Source organism: Dipodomys spectabilis, unplaced genomic scaffold (assembly GCF_019054845.1).
Source record: "Dipodomys spectabilis isolate Male_0828 unplaced genomic scaffold, ASM1905484v1 ptg000492l, whole genome shotgun sequence".
Classification (NCBI taxonomy): Eukaryota; Metazoa; Chordata; class Mammalia; order Rodentia; family Heteromyidae; genus Dipodomys; species Dipodomys spectabilis.
The window spans coordinates 1,238,822-1,260,143 of NW_024871169.1; the positions used below are offsets into that span (position 1 = coordinate 1,238,822).

The 21,322-nt window shown below is 47.0% G+C and overlaps 1 protein-coding gene across 1 annotated transcript; it reads right to left on the minus strand.

The window, feature by feature from the left end:
• Nucleotides 1–2,019: 2,019 nt before the first annotated feature.
• On the minus strand, nucleotides 2,020–17,926 carry Gpkow (G-patch domain and KOW motifs). Its single transcript, XM_042669228.1, has 11 exons — nucleotides 17,729–17,926; nucleotides 16,497–16,651; nucleotides 16,268–16,392; nucleotides 11,305–11,414; nucleotides 9,608–9,821; nucleotides 6,507–6,639; nucleotides 4,265–4,382; nucleotides 3,654–3,777; nucleotides 3,492–3,561; nucleotides 2,676–2,761; nucleotides 2,020–2,335 (listed from the first exon to the last, which is right to left on the minus strand). The coding sequence occupies exons 1-11, from the start codon at nucleotides 17,887–17,889 to the stop codon at nucleotides 2,201–2,203; spliced, it is 1,431 nt and encodes a 476-aa protein (XP_042525162.1). The 5' UTR covers nucleotides 17,890–17,926; the 3' UTR covers nucleotides 2,020–2,200.
• Nucleotides 17,927–21,322: the final 3,396 nt, after the last annotated feature.

A 21,322-nucleotide genomic window follows, 5' to 3' on the forward strand; every position in this document is an offset into this window, starting at 1 on the left:
AGCACTGTCCCTGAGCTTTTGTGCTCAAAGCTAGTGCCCTCTACCACTTCAGCCACAGCTCTAGCCACAATCTTACCTAATTTCCTTGCCCACACTCCTCGAAATGAGCTAAGCCCTGTCCTGGAAATGAGTGATTAGACCTTCTCTGGGGTGGGGATGAACAGAATGTCCAATGGCTTGGCACCAATCTGAAGTTGGTACTGAAGCTGATTTTGGAGTTCTGTTGTGTAGAAACGAAGGGAATGACTAGATGAGGTCATACTGCGTTACAAAGCTTTTTTGGTTGTTAAGAGTCTCATGGACTTTCCTGCCTAGGCTGACTTCGAACTCCTATCCTCAGATCTCAACTTCTTGAGTAGCTAGGATTACAGGTGTGAGCCAGTGGTGACTGGCAACATCTGGACAGCTTCCTTTTTTTTTTTTTTTCAGAGGCAGCACTCTAGATGTCTAGAGACTTGGGAAAGAGGAAAATACATTTTTTTTTCTGTCGGTTGTGGGGCTTGAACTCTGGGCCTGGGCGCTGTCCCTCAGCTCTTTAGGTCAAAGCTAGTGCTCTACCACTTGAGCCACAGCACCACTTCCGGTTTTAAGTGGTTTATTGGAGATAAGAGTCTCACGGTCTTTCCTGCCCAGGCTGGCTTTGAACTGTGATCCTCAGATCTAAGCCTCCTGAGTAGCTAGGATTACAGGTGTGAGCCACCAGTGCCCGGCAAGGGAAATGCTTTTTCCATACATGGCTATAATTTGGAAGAAGCTGACTAGACATAATATACTAGTCATAGTTGCCAACTTGTGAGTGCCTGGTGGGGAATTCATTGGCTCCCAGATGTGGTTGCCCCAGTGACCACTGTGGCAGAAGCAACCCTGACTTTGAGCAGCTTAGAGGGGCACATATCAAGAACAAACTGGACCATCAGAGGACCTTTAGAAACATGGCTGTTTAAGCACAGTGGACAAAGGTCATATTAGTCAATCTCCTTGCCCATACTTCTCTGAATGAGCCAAGCCCTGTCCTGGAAATGAGGAATTAAGTGAATTAAGTGCACAAATAGTCCAATGGCTTGGCAACAATCCTTTTTTTTTTTTTGGGTCCAGTTATGGGGCCTGAACTCTGGACCTGGGCGCTGTCCCTCAGCTCTTCAGCTCAAGGCTAGCTCTCTACCACTTGAGCCACAGCACCACTTCCAGCTTTTTTCTTTTTGCTTATGTGGTGCTGAGGAATTGAACCCAGGGCCTCATGTATGCAAGGCAAGCGCTCTATCACTCAGCCACCTTCCCAGCCCTTGGCACCAATCTTAACTAGGTACTGAATCTGATTTTGGTGTTCTGTTGTGTAGAAATGAAGGGAATGGCTAGATGAGATCATGCTGTGTTACCAGGCTGAGGGGAAGAGCCAGTGCTGTTCCCTGGGGAGCTTTGAGTCCTTCTTGGCAGGGGGGACAGTTACCAAGATTGGGCTGTTATGATTTTAAGAAAGGATGAGGTAGCAGGGCACTGGTGGCTCACACCTGTAATCCTAGCTACTCAGGCTGAGATATGAGGATCATGGTTCAAAGCCAGCCCAGGAAGTAAAGTCCATGAGACTCATCTCTAATAAACCACCAGAAAAATGGAAGTGGCGCTGTGGCCCAAGTGGGAGAGCATTCACCTTGAGCTGAAGAGCTCAGGGACAGTGCTCAGGCCCAGAGTTCAAGCCCCACAACTGACCCCCCCCCCCCCCGCCTCAAAAAAAAGAGAAAGGATGAGGCCAGGCATTGGTCTCTGAAAGATATTCAAGATCCAAACTATAACACTCAGGAAGTTGTTCCAGAAGTATCATTCTAGAATCCCTCATGTCAATGCAGGGCACAGATTTTGCAGCTTCTATGTTCCAAGAGTGTGTTCATGATTGAAAGGGTCATTTAACTTGGCTGGTCCACGAGGAGGGAGGTGAGGCTGACAAGGATATACTTCCAGCCCAGTATGCTCAGTTCTCACTTAACTTACAGTTCAGTGTACTTATATATGATTCCATCCTTCTAAATATTTTAAATATTTTTTATTGTATCTTTAATTCTGAAAAACACTAGGTTTGTCCCTTTTGGTCCATTCAATCCCTATCCTTGCACTGTAGGGAAGATGGAACAATTATTTCCCCATATTCACAAAGATATCAGTTCTAGCAATGGAAGGAGCCCAGGCCATGGGATCGTCCCATGGATCAGTCTTCATCCAAGTTACTGGGGCCCATGTACTGGCAGATGGCATCATAGTGAAGCTCCACTGCCTCATTCTTGTTTTGCAGTTGCACCAAAGCCCGGTTCCGTGCTCTGTCTCTGTCCAGCAGATGTCCTAACTGGAGGAGGAGTGGGGTAAAGTTAGCAAGGGTAGCCTGGCCCTTGAGACATTCCCCACCCCCTTTTATTTTGCACAGATACTGAGGTTTGAACCCAGAACCTGGGTATTGTCCCTTAGCTTTTTCCCTCAAGGCTGGTGTTCTACCACTTGAGCCACAGCTGGCTTTTTACTGGAGGTAAAGTCTCATGAACTTTCCTTCCTGTGCCAGTTTCAAGCCACGGTCGTCAGAAATCAGCCTCCTGAGTAGCTAGGTACTAGTACAGGTGTGAGCCACCACTGCCCAGCACGGGCATCCCTTGAATGCCTTCCAGGTCCCTATTTCCAGATCTAGAAGTTACCTTTCCAGCCTGTGTTCCTAGTACCACCATCACAAGGTCTCCCTCTTCCTTGGGAACCAAAGTCTCCAGCATGTTTTCCTTTAAGCCTGAAGATGAAAAAAAGGGAGATGAGGCCTGTAGCAGGGGACAGCCCTGCCAGGTCCTGCCAGTGGGGCCTCTGCCATATTCACTAGAGCCACTGTCCACCCTGCTGACAGATGGAATCCCTCTATAGCCATCTCATAGCTGAAGAAACCTAGGGAGGTCAAAGAAATGCCTGTGGCTGGGCTGGGAAGGTGGCTCAGTGGTAGAGCGCTTGCCTTGCATGCTCAAGGCCCTGGGTTCGATTCCTCAGCACCACATAAGGAAAAAGAAAAAAGCCGGAAGTGGTGCTGTGGCTCAAGTGGTAGAGTGCTAGCCTTGAGCTGAAGAGCTGAGGGACAGCGCCCAGGCCCAGAGTTCAGGCCCCACGACCGGACCCCCCCCCCCCCCAAAAAAAAAAAGAAATGCCTGTGGTATAGGGAATATTTACATAGGGAGGCGATGACAGACATTTACTGTGGGCATGTTCTTGGTCTTGCTCTGAACTGGGAGCTCACTACAGCCTTGTAAAAGCACTGGTCTCAAGGGATAGTCATTTCCATGAGACAGATGAGAAGGGAAGACAGGGCTCAGTAATCTCTCTCAAGGAAGTATTGAATGTTCTTCAAGAGGATTCTAGGCCTTGCAAAGAATGTGGGCTCTGCCCAACCTCTCTGCTGCACCTGGGCCTGGCTCTGGGCCTTCTCGATCAGTCTTTGTAATGGGAGCTCCCCAGCTGCCATGACACCTACTTACCTTCCAGGATTTGACCGTTATCTGTCCGACACACACAGGTATCTGGGCTTAGGACATCTTCAATAATCATCTAGGGAGACCAGTGAGGAGTATGTAAGATGTTAAGAATTAAGAAGACCAGTTCTTGAGTGAGGAGGGGGACTTAGGTCCTGAGGTATGTACCTTGGTATTGTAATACTGGCCACCCTTGTACAGCTTATCCACAAACCGCACCCGCAGATCCCGGTGCAACCAGTGGTGACTTCTGGAGGCCACTTTCTCATTCTTGGCTGCAGGTCCGTCCTGTCTGTGGAGATGGGCCAGCCCCATATTGTGTGTTTTCTCTCTCTCTCTCTCTCTCTCTCTCTCTCTCCTTCTTTTTTGCAGGTCTAGGGCTTGAACTCAGGGCCTGAGTGCTGTCCTTAAGCTTCTTTTGCTCAAGGCTAGAACTCTACTACTTAAGCCACAGTAGTACTTCTGGCCTTTTCTGAGTAGTTTATTGGAGATAAGAGTCTCATGGACTTTCTTGCCCAGGCTGGCTTCAAACCACGATCCTCAGAGCTCAGCCTCCTTAGTAGCTAGGATTACAGGAGTGAGTTACCAGCCCCTGGTTTGTTTAGGTCTTTTCTTTTCTTTTTTTGTTTAGCTGTTTTCTACATGCATGTTCCAGCCACCCTACCTTTGCCTCAGCTGTGAAATTCACCCATTGCCATTTCTAGTTCCTTCCATGCCCATGCCTTGCCCCTACTTGAGTCTTTCCCACACCCTGCCTTTCTCCTCTAGCCCAAGGTTACCGGTCTGCAGGGTATTTCCGCTTCTCTGAGTTCTCTTGGTGGACCTGGGAGTCTTGGTTCTGGTCAGCCTTCACTGATGAGGTTTCATTATGTTGCTGTGCAGTTTTTCTCCCTTTGCCTGTTCAAGCAGGTGGAAGGAGAGCCAGGCAAGTGTTTGTGTTCAATGCCATTTCCCCAAGGTCATACCTTAGCCTAAGGCCATCTTCATCCTGCCAAAGTATATCTGTTCTCCATGGTGCCTTTGCCAAAAACATCTTTCCTTTTCACCCTTGCTGTCTTTTTTTTTTTGGGGGGGGGGGGGGGGAGTCAGTCACGGGGCTTGAACTCAGGGCCTGAGTGCTGTCCCTGAGCTTTTATACTCAAGGCTAGCACTCTAGCACTCTACCACTTTGAGACACAGCTCTACTTCTGATTTTTTTGGTGGCTAATTAGAGGTGTCTTATGGACTATCCTGCCTGGGCTGGCATTGAACCATGATCCTCAGATTGCAGCCTACAGAGTAGCTAGGATTACAGGTGTGAGGCACCAGCACCTTGCTTCCTTTCTGCCTTTTTCAAGCAGTTTCTCTCATCCATCCAGACTGCATGGAGCACTCACGAGAAGCAGCCACATAACAGAGTCTGGAACAGCAGAGCTGTCTGAAACCATCTGCCAAGTTGCTCCTCCCATCATGCTTTGCTTGCTTCACCAGAGTGCTCTGCTTGCCTCTTCCTTGGTCATGCCCTAGCCCTGAAGGAGCTCACTCTTTAGCAAAAGAAAAGGTCACCACCCCAAATAGACAAGGACTTCATGAAGTGAAAGTAGGAAGGGGTTTCTAGATATGTTTCTTCCATGTTAGAGGGAGGTCAAAGACCTCCCTAGATCAACCTTTTGGTTTTTTTTCAGTGCCAGCACTGGGACTTGTACACTCTCTCAACTTTTTCACTCAAAGCTGGTGCTCTAAAACTTCAGCCACACCGCTACTGTCTGCCCAGAGTGACTTTGAATCTTGATTCCTAGACCTTAGCATCCTGAGTAGCTAGGATTACAGGCATGAGCCATGGACATGCAACTAGATCCAACATTTTTCTTCAATCAAACTGGGTAAAATGGAGGCCAATGATATGGCCAGTAGTAGAAGGCTTACCTAGAAAGCTTGAACACTGTCTTTTTTTTTTTTTTTTCTGTCGTTGGGCTTGAACTCTGGGCCTGAGCACTATCCCTCAGCTCTTCAGCTCAAGGTGAGTGCTCTACCACTTGAGCTACAGTGCCACTTCTGGTTTTCTGGTGGTTTATTGGAGATAGGAGTCTTACAGTCTTTCCTGCCCGGGCTGGCTTTGAACTGCGATCCTCAGATCTCAGCCTCCTGAGTAGCTAGGATTACAGGCATGAGCCACCAGTACCCGGCTTGAGACACTGTCTTTAAACCCAGACTAAAAAAATAAATAAATCGGGCGGGAAATGTGGCTTAGTGGTAGAATATTTGCCTCGCATACATGAAGCCCTGGGTTCAATTCCTTAGTGCCACATAAAGGGCTGGAATTGATGCTGTAGCTCAAGTGGTAGAGTGCTAGCCTTGAGCAAAAGAAGCTCAAGGACAGTGTCCAGGCCCTGAGTTCAAGCCCCAGGACTGGCAAAAGAAAATAGGGGGTAGGAATGTATAGAGTGCTTGCCTAGCATGCATGAAACTTTAGATTCAATTCCTCAGTACCACATAAACAAAAAAAGCCAGAAGTGGCACTGTGACTCAAGTGGTAGAGTGCTAGCCTTGAGCAAAAGAAACTCAGGGACGGGGCTGGGATGTAGCTCAGTGGCAAAGCGCTTGCCTAGCAAGTGCAACGTCCTGGGTTCAATCCCCAGTACCAAAAAAGAAAAGACAAAAAAAAAAAATACAGTTAAAAAAAAACCAAACAAAAAAAAGAAACTCAGGGACAGGGCCCAGGCCCTGAGTTCAAGCCCCAAGACTGGCAAAATAAATAAATAAGTACATACATACATATATACATAAATAAATAAATCTGAGTAACCTGGGCTACAGGTACGGCTGAGTGGTACAATACCCACTTAGCATTCATGAGATCTTGAGTTCCATCCCAGTACAGTCAAACAAAAATGAATAAATGGCTCCTGTCCCTTCTCACCTTCTGACCTCTAACTGAGTTACATACTCACCACCCCCTTGCAGATTAAAAACCCAGCTTATGAGATAGTGCCCACCCCACAGTGCTTCTCCAACTCCCCACATATGTAAGGGCTCATTCACCATTATGCAAGGTGTTGCTGTCAAATTCCTTTTGTGAAACAGGCTTCAGGCAGTACTCACTAACAGTTACTATGCGGCTGCTCTCTGCCAGACGAACCATGGCCCGCACATTGTCAGGATCAATGCCTTCCACCTAAAGTATGGCAGGGTGTGTAGGGGGGAGGTCAGACAAGGGCTAGAACAAGCTGTCCACCCCTTCCCTCCAACAACCTGGACCCTGTGTGTGTCTCCTACCAGCTGTGACTCCACAAGGGCTAGTCCTAGCTTCATGTTTCCTGTATTGAAGTGTAAGTCTAGGACTAGGTGTGACTCCCACCTAACTCCCTCAAACAGACCATGTGGCTTAGACATCTTTAAAGCATATACATTGCAGCCTTTGGCATTCTCTCCTTCCTGGTTGGGAACTACACAAATGCTCAGTACCAGAAACTGGCACTAGTTCAACCTAGTTGAGGCTGGGGGCTGAGCAGGCCTGAAAGTCTATGACTCACAGATTTTGTTGATCTTTTAAAATGCTAATAATTTTCATGTAGGTGTGTATGTGCGCATGTGTGTGTTGGTCCTGGGGCTTGAACTCAGGGCCTGGATCTGATCTTCCTATTTTTGCTGCTTTGACAAGTATGCTTATTTATTTATTTATTTATTGCTGGTTCTGGGTCTTGAACTCAGAGTCTGGGCTTTTCAGTTAAAGAGTTAAAGGCTAGTGCTCTACCATTGAAGCTACAGCTCCACTTCTCACTTTCTTCTCTTTCTTTCTTTCTTTCTTGTCAGTCGTGGGGTCTGAACTCTGGGCCTGGGCGCTAACCCTCAGCTCTTCAGCTCAAGGCTAGCACTCTACCACTTGAGCCACAGCGCCACTTCTGGCTTTTTCTACTTCTGTGGTGCTGAGGAATCAAACCCAGGGCCTCATGCATGCAAGGCAAGCACTCTACCACTGAGCCACCTTCCCAGCCCCTGGCTTTCTTTTTTCAAAAAATACAATTTAGCCAGGCACCTGTGGCTCACGCCTGTAATCCTAGCTCCTCAGGAGGCTGAGATCTGAGGATCACAATTCAAACCCAGCCCGGGGAAGGAAAGTCTGTGAGACTCTTATCTCCAATTAGCCACCAGAAAACTGGAAGTGGTGCTGCGGCTCAAGCAGTAGAGCACTTGCCTTGAGCTGAAGAGCACAGGGATAGTGCCCAAGCCCAGAGCTCAAGCCCCTCGACTGACCCCACTTTGTGCCACAGCTCTACCCTGGTTTTCTGGTGGTTACTTGGAAATGAGTCTCAGGGACTTTCCTGCCTGGGCTTCCAACCATGATTCTCAGATCTTAGCCTCTTAAGTTGCTAGAATTACAGTGTGAGCCACCAGCACTTGCCTACATTTCTTTTTTTGGATAATGTTATTCTTTCCTTCCCTCCCTCCCCTCCCTCCCTCCCCTCCCCTCCCCTCCCCTCCCTCCCTCCCTCCCTTCTTCCTTTCTTGAGTTTATTTTTTGTTGATCATGGGGCTTGAACTCTGGGCCTGGGCACTGACCCTGAGCTCTTCAGCTCAAGGCGAGCACTCTACCACTTGAGCCACAGCGCCACTTCTAGTTTTCAGGTGGTTTATTGGAGAGAAGTCTCAGGGACTTTCCTGCCCAGGCTGGCTTTGAATCATGATCCTCAGATCTCATCCTCCTTAGTAGGCTGTAATTTTAGGATTACAGGCGTGAGCCATGGGTCCTCGGCTCTTTTGGAGTTTATTAGAAATAAGTCTTACAGAAGTGGCGCTCTGGCTCAAGCGGTAAGAGTGCTCGCCTTGAGCTGAAGAGCACAGGGACAGCGCCCAAGCCCAGAGTTCAAGCCCCACAACTGACAAAAAAAAAAAAAGTCTCATGTCTTTCCTGCCAGGACTTACAATTGCAGTCCTCAATCTCAGCTTCTTGAGTAGTTAGGATGAAAGGTGTGAGCCGCTGGCACCAGGTCAAAATTAACTTCTTAATGGAATGTGAGTTAAAGGCTATCATAGTTCAAAAAATTGCTGCTTTTGCTTTGGAAATAGAAAGGAATTCTGTTGAGGATGTTATTTTGTAATTTATTTTATTTTATTTTTTTTGCTCATCCTGGAGCTTGAACTCAGGGCCTGGGCACTGTTCCTGAGCTTCTTTTGCTCAAGGCTAGCATTCTATCACATGAGCCACAGTGACACTTCCAGCTTTTTCAATTTAAGTGGTACTGAAGAATCGAACCCAAGGCTTCATGCATGCGAGGTAAGCACTCTACCCCTTAGCCACATTCCCAGCCCAGGATATTATTTTTTAAAAGTAAGGATACAAGAAAAAAAAGAGGTATGATAAAAAGGGGAGAAATTGATTGGTATACAGTGCAAATGTTTGGAGAAGTGACAATAAACATCTCCCCTGTATAATTGACACAAGCCAACAAAAGCAAAATGACCCAAAAAATGTTGCTTCCCCCTCCTCAAGAGTAAGAGTTTCCATCTTAATTGAATTTCTGCACTATAGATTCCTCAGGCTAATAATCCTCAGTCAAGCCATTTGCTGGACATTTTTTAAAATATAATTTTTTAAGGTAGTACTGAAGAATTGAACCCAGGGCTTCATGTATGCTAGGCAAGCACGCTACCACCAAGCTACTTTCCTAGCCTCCACACCTGGCATTTTGTTGTTGATTCTTTCTTGTTTTGGGGGGGGGGGGGTCCGGTCGTGGGGCCTGAACTCTGGGCCGGGGTGCTGTCCCTCAGCTCTTCAGCTCAAGGCTAGCACTCTACCACTTGAGCCACAGCACCACTTCAGACTTTTTTCTTTTTGCTTATGTGGTGCTGAGGAATCGAACCCAGGGCCTCAGGCATGCAAGGCAAGCGCTCTACCACTGAGCCACCTTCCCAGCCCCTTGTTGTTGATTCTTGAGACACTATATCATTATGTAGCCCTAGCTAGCCTTAACCTTGTGATCCTCCTTGCCTCTGTGTCCTGTGTATGTGATTACAAGTGTGTTAGCACTCTTGGCTTGACCTACAGCCTTTCTACCCAAAACAAAAGCCTATCCCCCTTTTGACCCTCAAATCAATCTTCCCAGTCACCTGTCTAGGGCTCCAAGGATATCTTGGTTTCTTACCTTCCCGTAGAGGCCGCGATGAGGGCCAGAAAAGATCAATACAGCTCCCCCAATCACCAGTCCTTGAGGCTCAATGTCTTTATCCTTCTGTTGCTCCCCACCTGGTCTTGATGAATGGTGAGAGCCAATGGAGGCCAGGGCCCGGGCCTCGGTGAGGTTGACGCCTAGCCCTAACCCCTTGGGTCTCACTGAATGGTTCTGGAGTTTCACGACTCTGTAGAGAGAAACATGCATGTGAAGGGCGCAAACCTTCAGTACCCTGGCACTGAAGCTCCTCCACCCCAAGCAAACATACCCCATTGGTATTTTCTTTGTTAGTCCTGAAGCTTGAACTCAGGGCCTGGGCATTGTCCCTGAGTTTCTTTTGCTCAAGGCTATCACTCTACCATTGAGCAACAGTGCCAATTCCAGCTTTTTCTGTTTATGTGATACTGAGGAAACAAACCCAGGGCTTCATGCATGCTAGGCAAGCACTCTATCACTAAGCCACATTCCCAGTCCTCATCAATTTTTTTCTTGTAAAGATGTTGTACAGAGGAGTTACAGTTACATGAGTAAGGCAATGAGTACATTTCTTGTTGAGCAGTTACCCCTTCCCTTGTTCTCCCACTATCCTTTCCTTCCCCCACTTCCTCACTCGATATTTTCTTTTTTTTTTTTTGGGTCCAGTCATGGGGCCTGAACTCTGGGCCTGGGCGCTGTCCCTCAGCTCTTCAGCTCAAAGCTAGAGCTCTACCACTTGAGCCACAGCGCCACTTCTGGCTTTTTTCTTTTTGCTTATGTGGTGCTGGGGAATCGAACCCAGGGCCTCAGGCATGCAAGGCAAGTGCTCTACCACTGAGCCACCTTCCCAGCCCCCTCACTCAATATTTTCAACCATGCCTTTTCCAGTCTTTTTTGTGTGTGTACCAGTCCTGGGGCTTGAACTCAGGGCCCGGGCACCATCCTAGAGCTTTCTTGCTCAAGGCTAGCACTCTACTAATTGGGTCACAGCTCCACTTTGGACCTTTTTGGTGCTTAACTGGAGATAAGGGTCTCATGGACTTTCCTGCCTGGGTAGGCTTCGAATCATGATTCTCAGATCTCAGCCTCTTGATTAACCACCAGTGCCTGGCTATTTCTCGTCTCTTATTAGGATCTTTTTTTTTTTTTTTAAAGGTCCGGTTGTTTGGGCCTAAACTCTGGGCCTGGGCTCTGTCCCTCAGCTCTTCAGCTCAAGGCTAGCACCCTACCACTTGAGGCACAGCGCCACTTCTGTTTTTCTGCTTATGTGGTACTGAGGAATCGAACCCAGGGCCTCATGCATGCGAGGCAAGCGCTCTACCACTGAGCCACATTCCCAGCCTCTATTAGGATCATTTTTATCCATTAAATTGACATTTCCGTTTTTTTCTTTTCAGGGTGCTAGAGATCATACATTAAGCATACTCTCTACCCATAAGCAATACCTCCCCCAAATAAAAATTTCATTTGTTTCAACCTAGTTAACATGCTGTCTATCCCATACCATCTACAGTGGGGTTTTAAGTTAAGCTCCTATAACCAAATATACTAATTTTTGCAAAGAAAATCACATGAATAGTCATGCAAAACAGGGGAAACAGACTGTAGAATACCCAACACTAAGGTTATATTTGACTGTGGGGAATCTTGTTCCTGTCCACGTATCCATCATCTCATTCTGTCCCAGAACTCACGGATTAAAAGTACGGCCAATGCCCTTGCCAGGTTTCCAGCCCATGCCTCGCAGCATGGCCATCCCATAGGCCTCCACAGGGACTACCTCATAGTCAGCCTCCTTTGGCACCTATGGGTTCAAGCAGAAGAAGGAGGTCAGGCTTTGCTTAAATTGGGCTCTGTGTTTGCAGGGCACTTGCTGTTGTTATCCACTGTCTATTCTTCTGGTCTTCGGCCAATCAGCTCAAAGATGAGTTCTTGCTGTCCCTCATTTTACTCCTCCGTATTTATTTCTTTAATAAATATTTACAAAGCATCTATGCTATGGTAAGTACTGTTCTAGGTGCTGAGGATAAAGTAGTAAACAATACAACCTCTGCTTTCTAGTTATCAAGCTACTAAAAAATTCAGAAAACGTGATACATCATATAGTGATAGTTATCAGGTAGTGATAGTTATATGAGGAAAAAAGGTAGCTGGGGTGTGGTGGCTCAAGCCTGTGATCCTAGTTACATAGGAGGTGGAGATTAGGGGACTGAGGTTCAAAGTCAGTCCAAAGTCAAAAGTTCATGAGACTCCATCTCAACCAATGGCTGAGTGCAGTGGTTTATGACTGTTAGCCCAGCTATTGGGGAAGCACAATGGCTGAGAACAGTGGCGTGCTTCTGTTATCCTCAATGACTCAGAGAAGCACAAACAAGAAGACTGAAGTTTAGGCTAGTCCAGGTATTAAGCAAGACCATACTTCAAAAATAATCAACGCAAGCCAGGCACTGGTAGCTCACACCTGTAAATTCTAGCTATTCAGGAGACTGAGATCTGTGGATTGCATTTCAAAGCCAGCCTGGGCAGGAAAGTCCATGAGACTCTCATCTCCAAGTAACTACCAAAAAGCCAGAATTGGAGCTGTGGCTCAAGTAGTAGAGTGCTAGTTATGAGCAAAAGAATCTTAGAGACAGCATCTGGGCCCTCAGTTCAAGCCCTAGAACGACGGACGGACGGACGGACGGACACACACACACACACACACACACACACACACACACACACACACACACACACACACACACACACACACACACACACACACACACACACACACACACACACACACACACACACACTGCAAAAAGGGGCTGGAGAGGACTGGGAATGTAGCTTAGTGGTAGAGTGCTTGCCTCTCATCCTCTTATGCATGAAGCCCTGGGTTGGATTCCTCAGTACCACATAAACAGAAAAAGCTAGAAGTGGTGCTGTGACTCAAGAATGCTAGCTTTGAAGCCGGGCGCTGGTGGCTCACGCCTGTAATCCTAGCTACTCAGGAGGCTGAGATCTGAGGATCACGGTTCAAAGCCAGCCCGGGCAGGAGAGACCGTGAGACTCCTATCTCCAATAAACCACCAGAAAACCGGAAGTGGCGCTGTAGCTCAAGTGGTAGAGCGCTCGCCTTGAGCTGAAGAGCTGAGGGACAGCGCCCAGGCCCAGAGTTCAAGCCCCACGACCAACAAAAAAAAAAAAAAAAGAATGCTAGCTTTGAGCAAAATTTTTGAAGCTCAGGGACAGTACCCAGGCCCTGAGTTCAAGTACCAGGACTGGCAAAAAAGGGCAGAGCTGGAGGCATGGCTCAATTCCCTGCCTAGCAAGGGTAAGGCCCTGAGTTCAATCCCCAGTGTTACCAAAAAAGAAAAACAAGAAAAGAAAGGAGAGGAAAAAGGTAGTTTGGGGTTCCAGTGGTATTGCCTATATTCTCACTTGCTTGGAAAGCTGAGGCAGAAGGATGGCTTAAGCCAAGGAATTTATTGAGTGTGTGTTAGTACTGGGGCTTAGACTCAGAGTCTCACACTGTTTGCTCAAGACTGGTGCTCTATGATAGACCACAGCTATACTTCCAGCTTCTTGGTGATTAACTGGAGATGAGTCACACAGTTTTTCTGCCTATACTAGCTTCAAATTAGGATCCTCAGATCTTAGTATCCTGAGTAGCTAGGATTACAGGCATGAGCCACCAGTGCCTGGCTAGAGCCAAGGAATTTGAGATCAAGGAATAAAGGGAGATGGATACCCCCACCTCATAATAAAAGAGGTTAAGAGATGGAGATGGGATGGAGAGGGTATGCCACTGAGATGGCTTTTGAGAAGAAACAGGAGATGACACAGGGAGATTTCAGGACATGGGAAGGAAGAGTATTCCAAGCTCAGTGTGTTGTAACAGCAAAGGCCCTGAAGCTGAGCAAGACTTATTGTGTGATGAGAATCATGGAAGTTAACATGACTGACAAGCGATATGGAGACAGAGTGAGATAAACGAGGAGTGCCTGGCAGGAGCCCAAGGTCCTTGAGTCAGGTAAAAGGCACAGGAAGAACCATAGGAAAGTCACCTCAATAGTCTAGATGAGAGACACTAATGCCTCAACCAAGGGTGCTGGTTGGTTGTGGTGAAGGTGAGATGCTATCAGATTCTGGATATAATTCGAAAAGAGAAAATAGGATTGAGCTCACAGATTATATATAGAGTATGAGATAAAGAAGAGAGTGAAGCATGGCAATAAGGTCCTTTTTTTTTTTGGTCCAATCGTGGGGCCTGAACCCTGGGCCTGGGCGCTGTCCCTCAGCTCTTCAGCTCAAGGCTAGCACTCTACCACTTGAGCCACAGCGTCACTTCCGGGTTTTTTTTTCTGCTTATGTGGTGCTGAGGAATCGAACCCAGGGCCTCAGGCATGCAGGGCAAGCGCTCTACCACTGAGCCACCTTCCCAGCCCAGGCAACAAGGTTTTAAAGCTGAAAGATGGATGTAATTGCATCAATTAACTGAGACAAGAAAGGCTGTGAGAAGGGGCTTGTAGGAGAGAAAATTAGAGAAAAGAAGCCAAAGCTGGAACTAGATGGAGTGAGAGCTGGGCAATGGCTCAAAATAGAGGGATTAGGGGCTGGGAAGGTGGCTGAGTGGTAGAGTGCTTGCCTAGCTCAAGTGGTAGAGCCCTAGACTTGAGCAAAAGAAGTGCATAGACAGTGCTCAAGCCCTCAATTCAAGCCCTGGGACTGGCAAAAAAAGATAGAGGGCAAATTTGGGAAATTATGTAACCACTTAATCACAATAAAAATTTTGAAAAAAAAAGATAAGAGGGCTTCCCTAGCATGTGGGGAGCTCTGGGTTCCATCCCTGACATTATAAATAAAAAGGCAATGCTAGGTACTGGCGTCTCTCACCTGTAATCCTAGCTACTCAGGAGGCTGCGATCTAAGGATTGCAGTTCAAAGCCAGTCTAGGCAGGAAAGTCTGTAAAATTCTTATCTTCAATAAACTACCAAAAAGCCAGAACTGGAGCTATGGCTTATGTGGTAGAGTGCTTACCTTGAGCAAAAGAAGCTCAAGGACAATATCTAGGCTCTGAGATCAAGTCCCATGACTGGCATAAAAAGGGAGAGTGGGGAAGAAGGAAGAAGCCAGAGCATATCTGAAGGCTATGATAGTTCAGTGGGAAGGATAATCTAAGGCTTATAGGATGATTAGGATCTGAAGAAGTATATTACACCTGGCTGGGAATGTGGCTTAGTGGTAGAGTGCTTGTCTAGCATAAGCCCTGGGTTTGACTCCTCAGTACCACACAAACAGAAAAAAACTGGAAGTAGTGCTGTGGCTCAAGTGGTAGAGTGCTAGCCTTGAGCAAAAGAAGCTCAGGAACAGTGCCCAGGCCCTGAGTCAAGCACCAAATTATGTATATTGCACCAAATTAATGAAGAGGTGAGAAGTTGTTCAATGCCTATTAAAGGTAGACATTGGTCACTTCCATGGACACATCATTTTGTCAATCCTTCACAATTATACCAGATATACCACAAGTGGTCTTACTGACAGAGACGATGCTGATTTTCTACCACTGAGTCACTGCTTGGGCTGTTGCTGCCATTAGGAGTACTAACTCTGCTCTCCCTTCTCTCATAAAATCCGAACGTTTCTTCTAGATCTTAATCCTATCTCTTCGGTCTGGGTCTTCTTTATCTCTTAAGTCTGTCTGTTCACAGCACTTAGAGGGATCCTGAGTCAAGTTAGAAATTATAACCCTTTTCTACTTAGGCCCTGCCCATGGCTCCCATTTCACTCACAATAAAAGCCAAAGTCCTCCATACGGCCCACAAGGCCCTGCTTGATCCAGCCCCCATTACTTCATTAAATGTCCCAGTCCCTCACTCTTCTATTTCAGCCACAATGGTCTTTTTGGTGCTCAAAAGCCATTCCAGGGAGCATGTTTCCTTATGGCCTGTACATTTCCCTTTCCCTTTGCTCTCCATCTCATCCAGAATTCATGTACCATTTTCTTTTCTTTCTTTTTTTTGGTCAGTCATGGGGCTTGAACTCTGGGCCTTGGCGCTGTCCCTCAGCTCTTCAACTCAAGGGGAATAGTCTACCACTTGAGCCACAGCACCACTTCTGGTTTTCTGGTGGTTAACTGCAGATAAGAGTCTCACGGACTTTCCTTCAGAAGCTGGTTTTGAACCGTTATCCTCAGATCTCAGCCTCCAGAGTAGCTAGGATTACAGGCGTGAGCCACCAGCACCCGGCTTCATGTACCATTTTCACATACTGGTATGATTCTGGAAAAGGATAGGAGGAAAGAATAGGCAGCAAGCCTCTTTTTTTTTTTTTTGGTTGGCCGTGGGGCTTGAACTCTGGGCCTGGGCGCTCGCTGTCCTTCAGCTCTTCAGCTCAAGGCGAGCGCTCTACCACTTGAGCTACAGCGCCACTTCCGGTTTTCTGGTGGTTTATTGGAGATAGGAGTCTCACGGTCTCTCCTGCCCGGGCTGGCTTTGAACCGCGATCCTCAGATCTCAGCCTCCTGAGTAGCTAGGATTACAGGCGTGAGCCACCAGCGCCTGGCGCAGCAAGCCTCTTGAGTTATATGCACACAGAATTTCCCTACTATGTGAAAGGAGAAAAGTGGGAAGACAGGTGAGAAGGGCTAGGAAGAGTAAGAAAGGGCTCACTGTCTCAGCCTGGGGTTCATTGTCTGCGTCTTCCCCACTGGGGACACATCCTTTCGGGATCATAGGGATGGCAAGTGTGGGATCAACACCTGCATTCTCTCTCTCCTCCAGAGACTTCTTGGATTCTTAGGAAGAAAAAGAAGAAGTAATGAAGTGATAGTCTATTCTTCCACCTTCCTCCCCTTCTTTTTTTTTTTACTGGGGCATGGTCAAGGGGTTAGTCACTCACCCTCAACCAGCTCCTTCACAGCCTGTGACAGCTCACTATCCATCAAGGCCTTAGAATCAGTGGACGGTCGAGGGGTCTGGGACAATGGTTGTCTTCGCAAAACATTCTGGATCACTGGAATGACTAATTCTTTGGGGGTTTCCAGGGACTTCACACTGATATGGACACAGAGGAGTAAGACTGAGAGAGTAAATGAGCCAGGGCGTTGGAACCGCACTCCTTTACTCATAGAAAAGCTAACAGAAAGGAATAGCCCTATCCACCACATCCTACTTTCTGCAATCTGGCTCTCCTTTTAATGTGTCTGCTTTGACTATTTTCCACATCCTTCCTAATTTTTCTTTCTTTTTCTCCCCCCACCCTTTTCAGTACAGATGATCGAACTCAGTACTTCAGGCTTGCCAGCAAGTGTTTTATCACTTGAGCCAGCCTTGGGTCTGGATGGTCTGCCCAATTATTATTATTTTTTTTTTTGCAGGTCTGGTCCCTGAGTTCTTTTTTGGAGCCACAGCGCCGCCGCTGCCACCTTTTTTGGTTGTTAATTGGAGAGAGTCTCCAGGACTTTCCTGCCTGAGCTGGCTTTGACCTGAAATCTTAGATCTCAGCCTTCTGAGTAAGTAGTATTACAAGTGTGAGGCAGCCACTCCCAGCTGCCCCAACTCCTAAATGTCAATATCTTCCAGGAATCATTCCTAAGCCCTCATCCACAATAACCCACTAATCACTATCATAAACACACACTCACTCCAGCTCCAGGCTCAACCTCCTCCTAGATGGCTGATTCTCTTCTAGAAACAGCTCTATAGGGCCCATTGGATTCTTATTTCCTAATTAAACTGACAACAGCCTCTATCCTGAATTTGCCGCTCCATCCCGTTCTCCGCATCAGAGATTGAAATAGCGCATTTCAGTTGAGACGGCAGGAGTCCTGTCGTTCTCCCCATGTTCCTCTTCAAAACACGGACAGATTCAGCGTTCCTAAATTCTAAAGACTCTCCTTGACGGGAAGGTATCATCTCCCCTCTTCTTAAGCCACCAGACCCAATTTTCCCACCTCTTATACAAACTCCCTGCTTATCTCCTCCATACATTTCCTCGTGCTGTGTTTCAGGCTTTTCACATGACTGTCACCCAGACAAAATTACTCAGATTCTGCCCTCCTGCTAGCTAGCGCCCACGGTTCCGATTTCCAAGGGGTGAAAGACCCCACGCTTCGTCTCTGAAACTCTCACCCTTCTATTGTGTTCAGGAATTCCTTCTCCTCTGGGGCGGTTTTCGCACTGGCTCCTAAGTCCGCCAGCTGTCTCCGGGAAGATGTACGAGTGAAACCGAAGGACACTGTAGCAGTTGAAATTTCAGCCGGCCGCAGAATGCCCTCCTCGTGGTCCTCCATCTTGCTCTGGTTCCCAGGTTGGCGCGCTGCTTGCTGGGAAATGTAGTTTGAGCTCATTTCGCTAGGGGCCAGCCAATGAAATAAAGAACTACATTTCCCATAAAGAATTGTAGCAGCAGGCTGGGAATGTGGCTAAGCGGTGGAGTGCTTGGCAAGCATTCGTGAAGCTCTGGGTTCAATTGCTCGGCATCACATAAACAGAAACAAACAAACACGGAAGTGGCGCTGTGACTCAAATGTAGAGTGCTAGCCTTGAACAAAAGATGCTCAGGGACAGTGCCCAGGTCCTGAGTTCAAGCCCCCGAGACTGGCAAAAAGAAAAAAAAAAAAGCCAGGCTGAGATCTGAGGCTTGTGTATCAAAGCTGGCCCAGGCAGTAAAGTCCATGAGACTCTTAACTCTGTGTGTGTAGCTACAACTCTTATACCAGAACAGTACCAGTCCACTTGAGCCACAGCACCACTTCCAGTTTTCTGGTGGTTAATTGGAGATAAGAGTCTCACAGACTTTCTTTCCCAGTCTGGCTTTGAACTGCGACCCTCAGATCTCAGCCTCCTGAGTAGCTAGGATTACAGGCGTGAGCCACCAGTGCCTAGCTACAGAACAGTCCTTTCCCTCAGCTTCTCCCTCTCCTTTTCCCTCTCCCTCCCTATTTCCCCTTCCCTTCTCTTTCATTCTCCCTTTCCTTCTTTTTCTCCTGCACCATCTCTCTTCAGGAGGCAAGCTCTTGCTATATAGCCAAGCTGGCCTGGAGCATAGCCTGGACTGGCCTCTAGTGGACTTGAACTCTTCCATCCTCCTGCCTGAAACAACTGGGTGCAAGGTTGGTGCCACCATGCCTAGATCCTTTTTTTTTTTCTTTTCCTTTTTCTCTCCTCTCTCCTCCCCTTCATTTCTCTTTCCTTTATCTTCCTTCTCTTCACTTTTTTTCTGTCTTCTCTGCACCTTTCTTGCTCTCTTTTAAAGCAGTCACACTTATTTTTTATTTTATTTATTTTATTGTATTTTATTTTATTTGCCAGTCCTGGGGATTGAACTCGGGGCCTGGGTACTGCCCCTGAGCTTTTTGCTCAAGGCTAGCACTCTACCACTTGAGCCACAGCGCCACTTCTGGCTTTTTCTGTGTATGTGGTGCTGGGGAACTGAACCCAGGGCTTCATGTATGCTAGGCAGGCACTCTACCGTTGAGCCACATTCCCAGCCCAAAACAGTTACACTTAAACAGGTTATGTGTGTGTGTGTGTGTGTATATATAACAGTGGTTAACTTTGATTATATTAATAGCTAACAGTCTGAAAATATGTTCTTTATTAATAAAAATGGACAAAATTTAAAGATATGTAGCAATAGTAAAGTTATGAGAACCAGGTTCTGATAACTCAAAGACAAACACCTCTTAATAATTTGAAGTGTTAAGGGTTCACTTCCTGGGCCTTATGCGTGCATGTTAGGCAAATGTTCTAGCAATGAGCTACATCTCCAGCTAAATTTAAGAATTTGCAAAGGCCTGGAACATGCCTATAATCCTAGCTATTCAGGAGGCTGAGATCTACAGATCTTTGGTTTGAATCCAGCTGAGACAGGAAATTCCGTGACTCATCCCCAATTAACCACCAAAAAATCAAAGTGGAGCTATGGCTTAAGTGGTACAGTGCTAGCCTTGAGCAAAAAAGCTCAGGGACAGTCCCCGGGCCTTGAGTTCAAGTCCCAGGACCTGGTACCAAAAGAGATAGAGGTGGGAGAGAAAGCCAGGCATTGGTAGCTCACTTCTGTAATCTTAGCTACCTGGGAGGCTGAGATCTGGGGATTTCAGTTCAAAACCAGCCCAGGCAGGAAAGTGTGTGAGAGTCTTATCTCCAACTAACCACCAAAAAAACCAGAAATGGAGCTTTGACTTAAGTGATAGAGTGCCAGCCTTGACCAAAAAAGCTAAGTACTGTAGCCATGCGCTGAGTTCAAGCCCTAGTACTGGTGCGCAAGTGTTCAAGCCCTAGTACTGGTGTGCAAGTGCATGCGCACGCACACACACGTCCTCAGTAGCCCAACTTCATTAGCCCTGAACTTCTGGGCTCAAGTGATCATCTCACTTCAATGTCCTGAGTGCTTGGAGATACAAGTAGCATTGCCACAGTAGATTGGTGTCATTAGTAATGACATGAATGATTTCAGTAAGGCACAGCCAAGCTTCTCTTCAAGTGCCATTCCCTGCAAGACCCACCATCCATGAGAGAGAAAGAGACAGAGAGACAGAGAGAGGTGTTCAGAAAAGTGGCCAAATAACTATGCCAGGAAAACAGGGAACAACACTTAGGTCTGTGACTCAAATAAACCTATAAGGAGCGTGGTGCTATATGCACAAACACCTGTAGGTAAATGTATGTTCTTGACAAATTAAAAGATACACAATAGGACATCAATTTGCTCGTGTGTGTGTGTGTGTGTGTGTGTGTGTGTGTGTGTGTGTGTGCGCGAGTCCTGGAGCTTGAATTCAAGGCATGAGTACTGTTCCTGAGCTTTTTGGCTCAAGGCTAGCACTGGGCTTTTTGGTGGTTAATTGGAGATAAGAGTTTCATGGGGGTTGGAAATGTAGCTTAGTGGTAGAGTGCTTGCCTAGCCTAGCATGCATGAAGCCCTGGGTTCGAGTCCTCAGCACCACATAAATAGGAAAAGCTGGAAGTGGTAGAGCACTAGCCTTGAGCAAAAAAGTCCCTGAGTTCAAGCCCCAAAACTGGCAAGAAAACAAGTCTCATGGACTTTCCCACATGGAATAGCTATGAACTTTGGTGCTCAGATCTCCACCTCCAGAGTAGCTAGGATTATAGGTGTGAGCTACTGGTGTCCAGCTTGATCAGTGTGTGTGTGTGTGTGTGTGTGTGTGTGTGTGTGTGTGTGTGTGTGTGTGTGTGTGCGTGCGTGCGCGCGCGCGCACGCGCACGCTCTCTAATACTGTGCCTTGAACTCAGGGGTTTTACATACACTTGGCTTGCTTGTTCACAGCTGGTGCTTTACTATTTCTGTATGCCTTCATCCCTGATTTTTTTTTTTTTTTTTTTGTTATTTGGAGATGGAGTTTCCAGAACTTTTCTCCCTGAACTGGGTTTGAACTCTGATCTTCCAGGTCTCAGCTTCCTGTGTGGCTAGGATTATAAGGCATGAGCCATCAGTCCTGGATTTCTGCAGGACATCTTTCAGTCCAAAATCTAGAGCCACTCTGGTCATTCTTTTGTGTGAATTGACTTAAAGACTATTAGTGCAGTTGAGGACATAGATCAGAAGATTGTGGGTTTGGGCTGGGAAGGTGGCTCAGTGGTAGAGCGCTTGCCTTGCATGCCTGAGGCCCTGGGTTCAATTCCTCAGCACCACATAAGCAAAAAGAAAAAAGCCAGAAGTGGCGCTGTGGCTCAAGTGGTAGAGTGCTAGCCTTGAGCTGAAGA

Excerpts from the sequence above, each read along its gene's own strand:
- Gpkow (XM_042669228.1), bottom strand. The coding sequence starts at position 17,889 with ATGGAGGACCACGAGGAGGGCATTCTGCGGCCGGCTGAAATTTCAACT. Across the intron at positions 9,822-11,304 it reads ATTGGCCGTACTTTTAATCC|AGTCGTGAAACTCCAGAACC; the intron begins GTGAGTTCTGGG and ends TTCTCTCTACAG. Across the intron at positions 4,383-6,506 it reads CAGCAACACCTTGCATAATG|GCAAAGGGAGAAAAACTGCA; the intron begins GTGAATGAGCCC and ends CTGCTTGAACAG.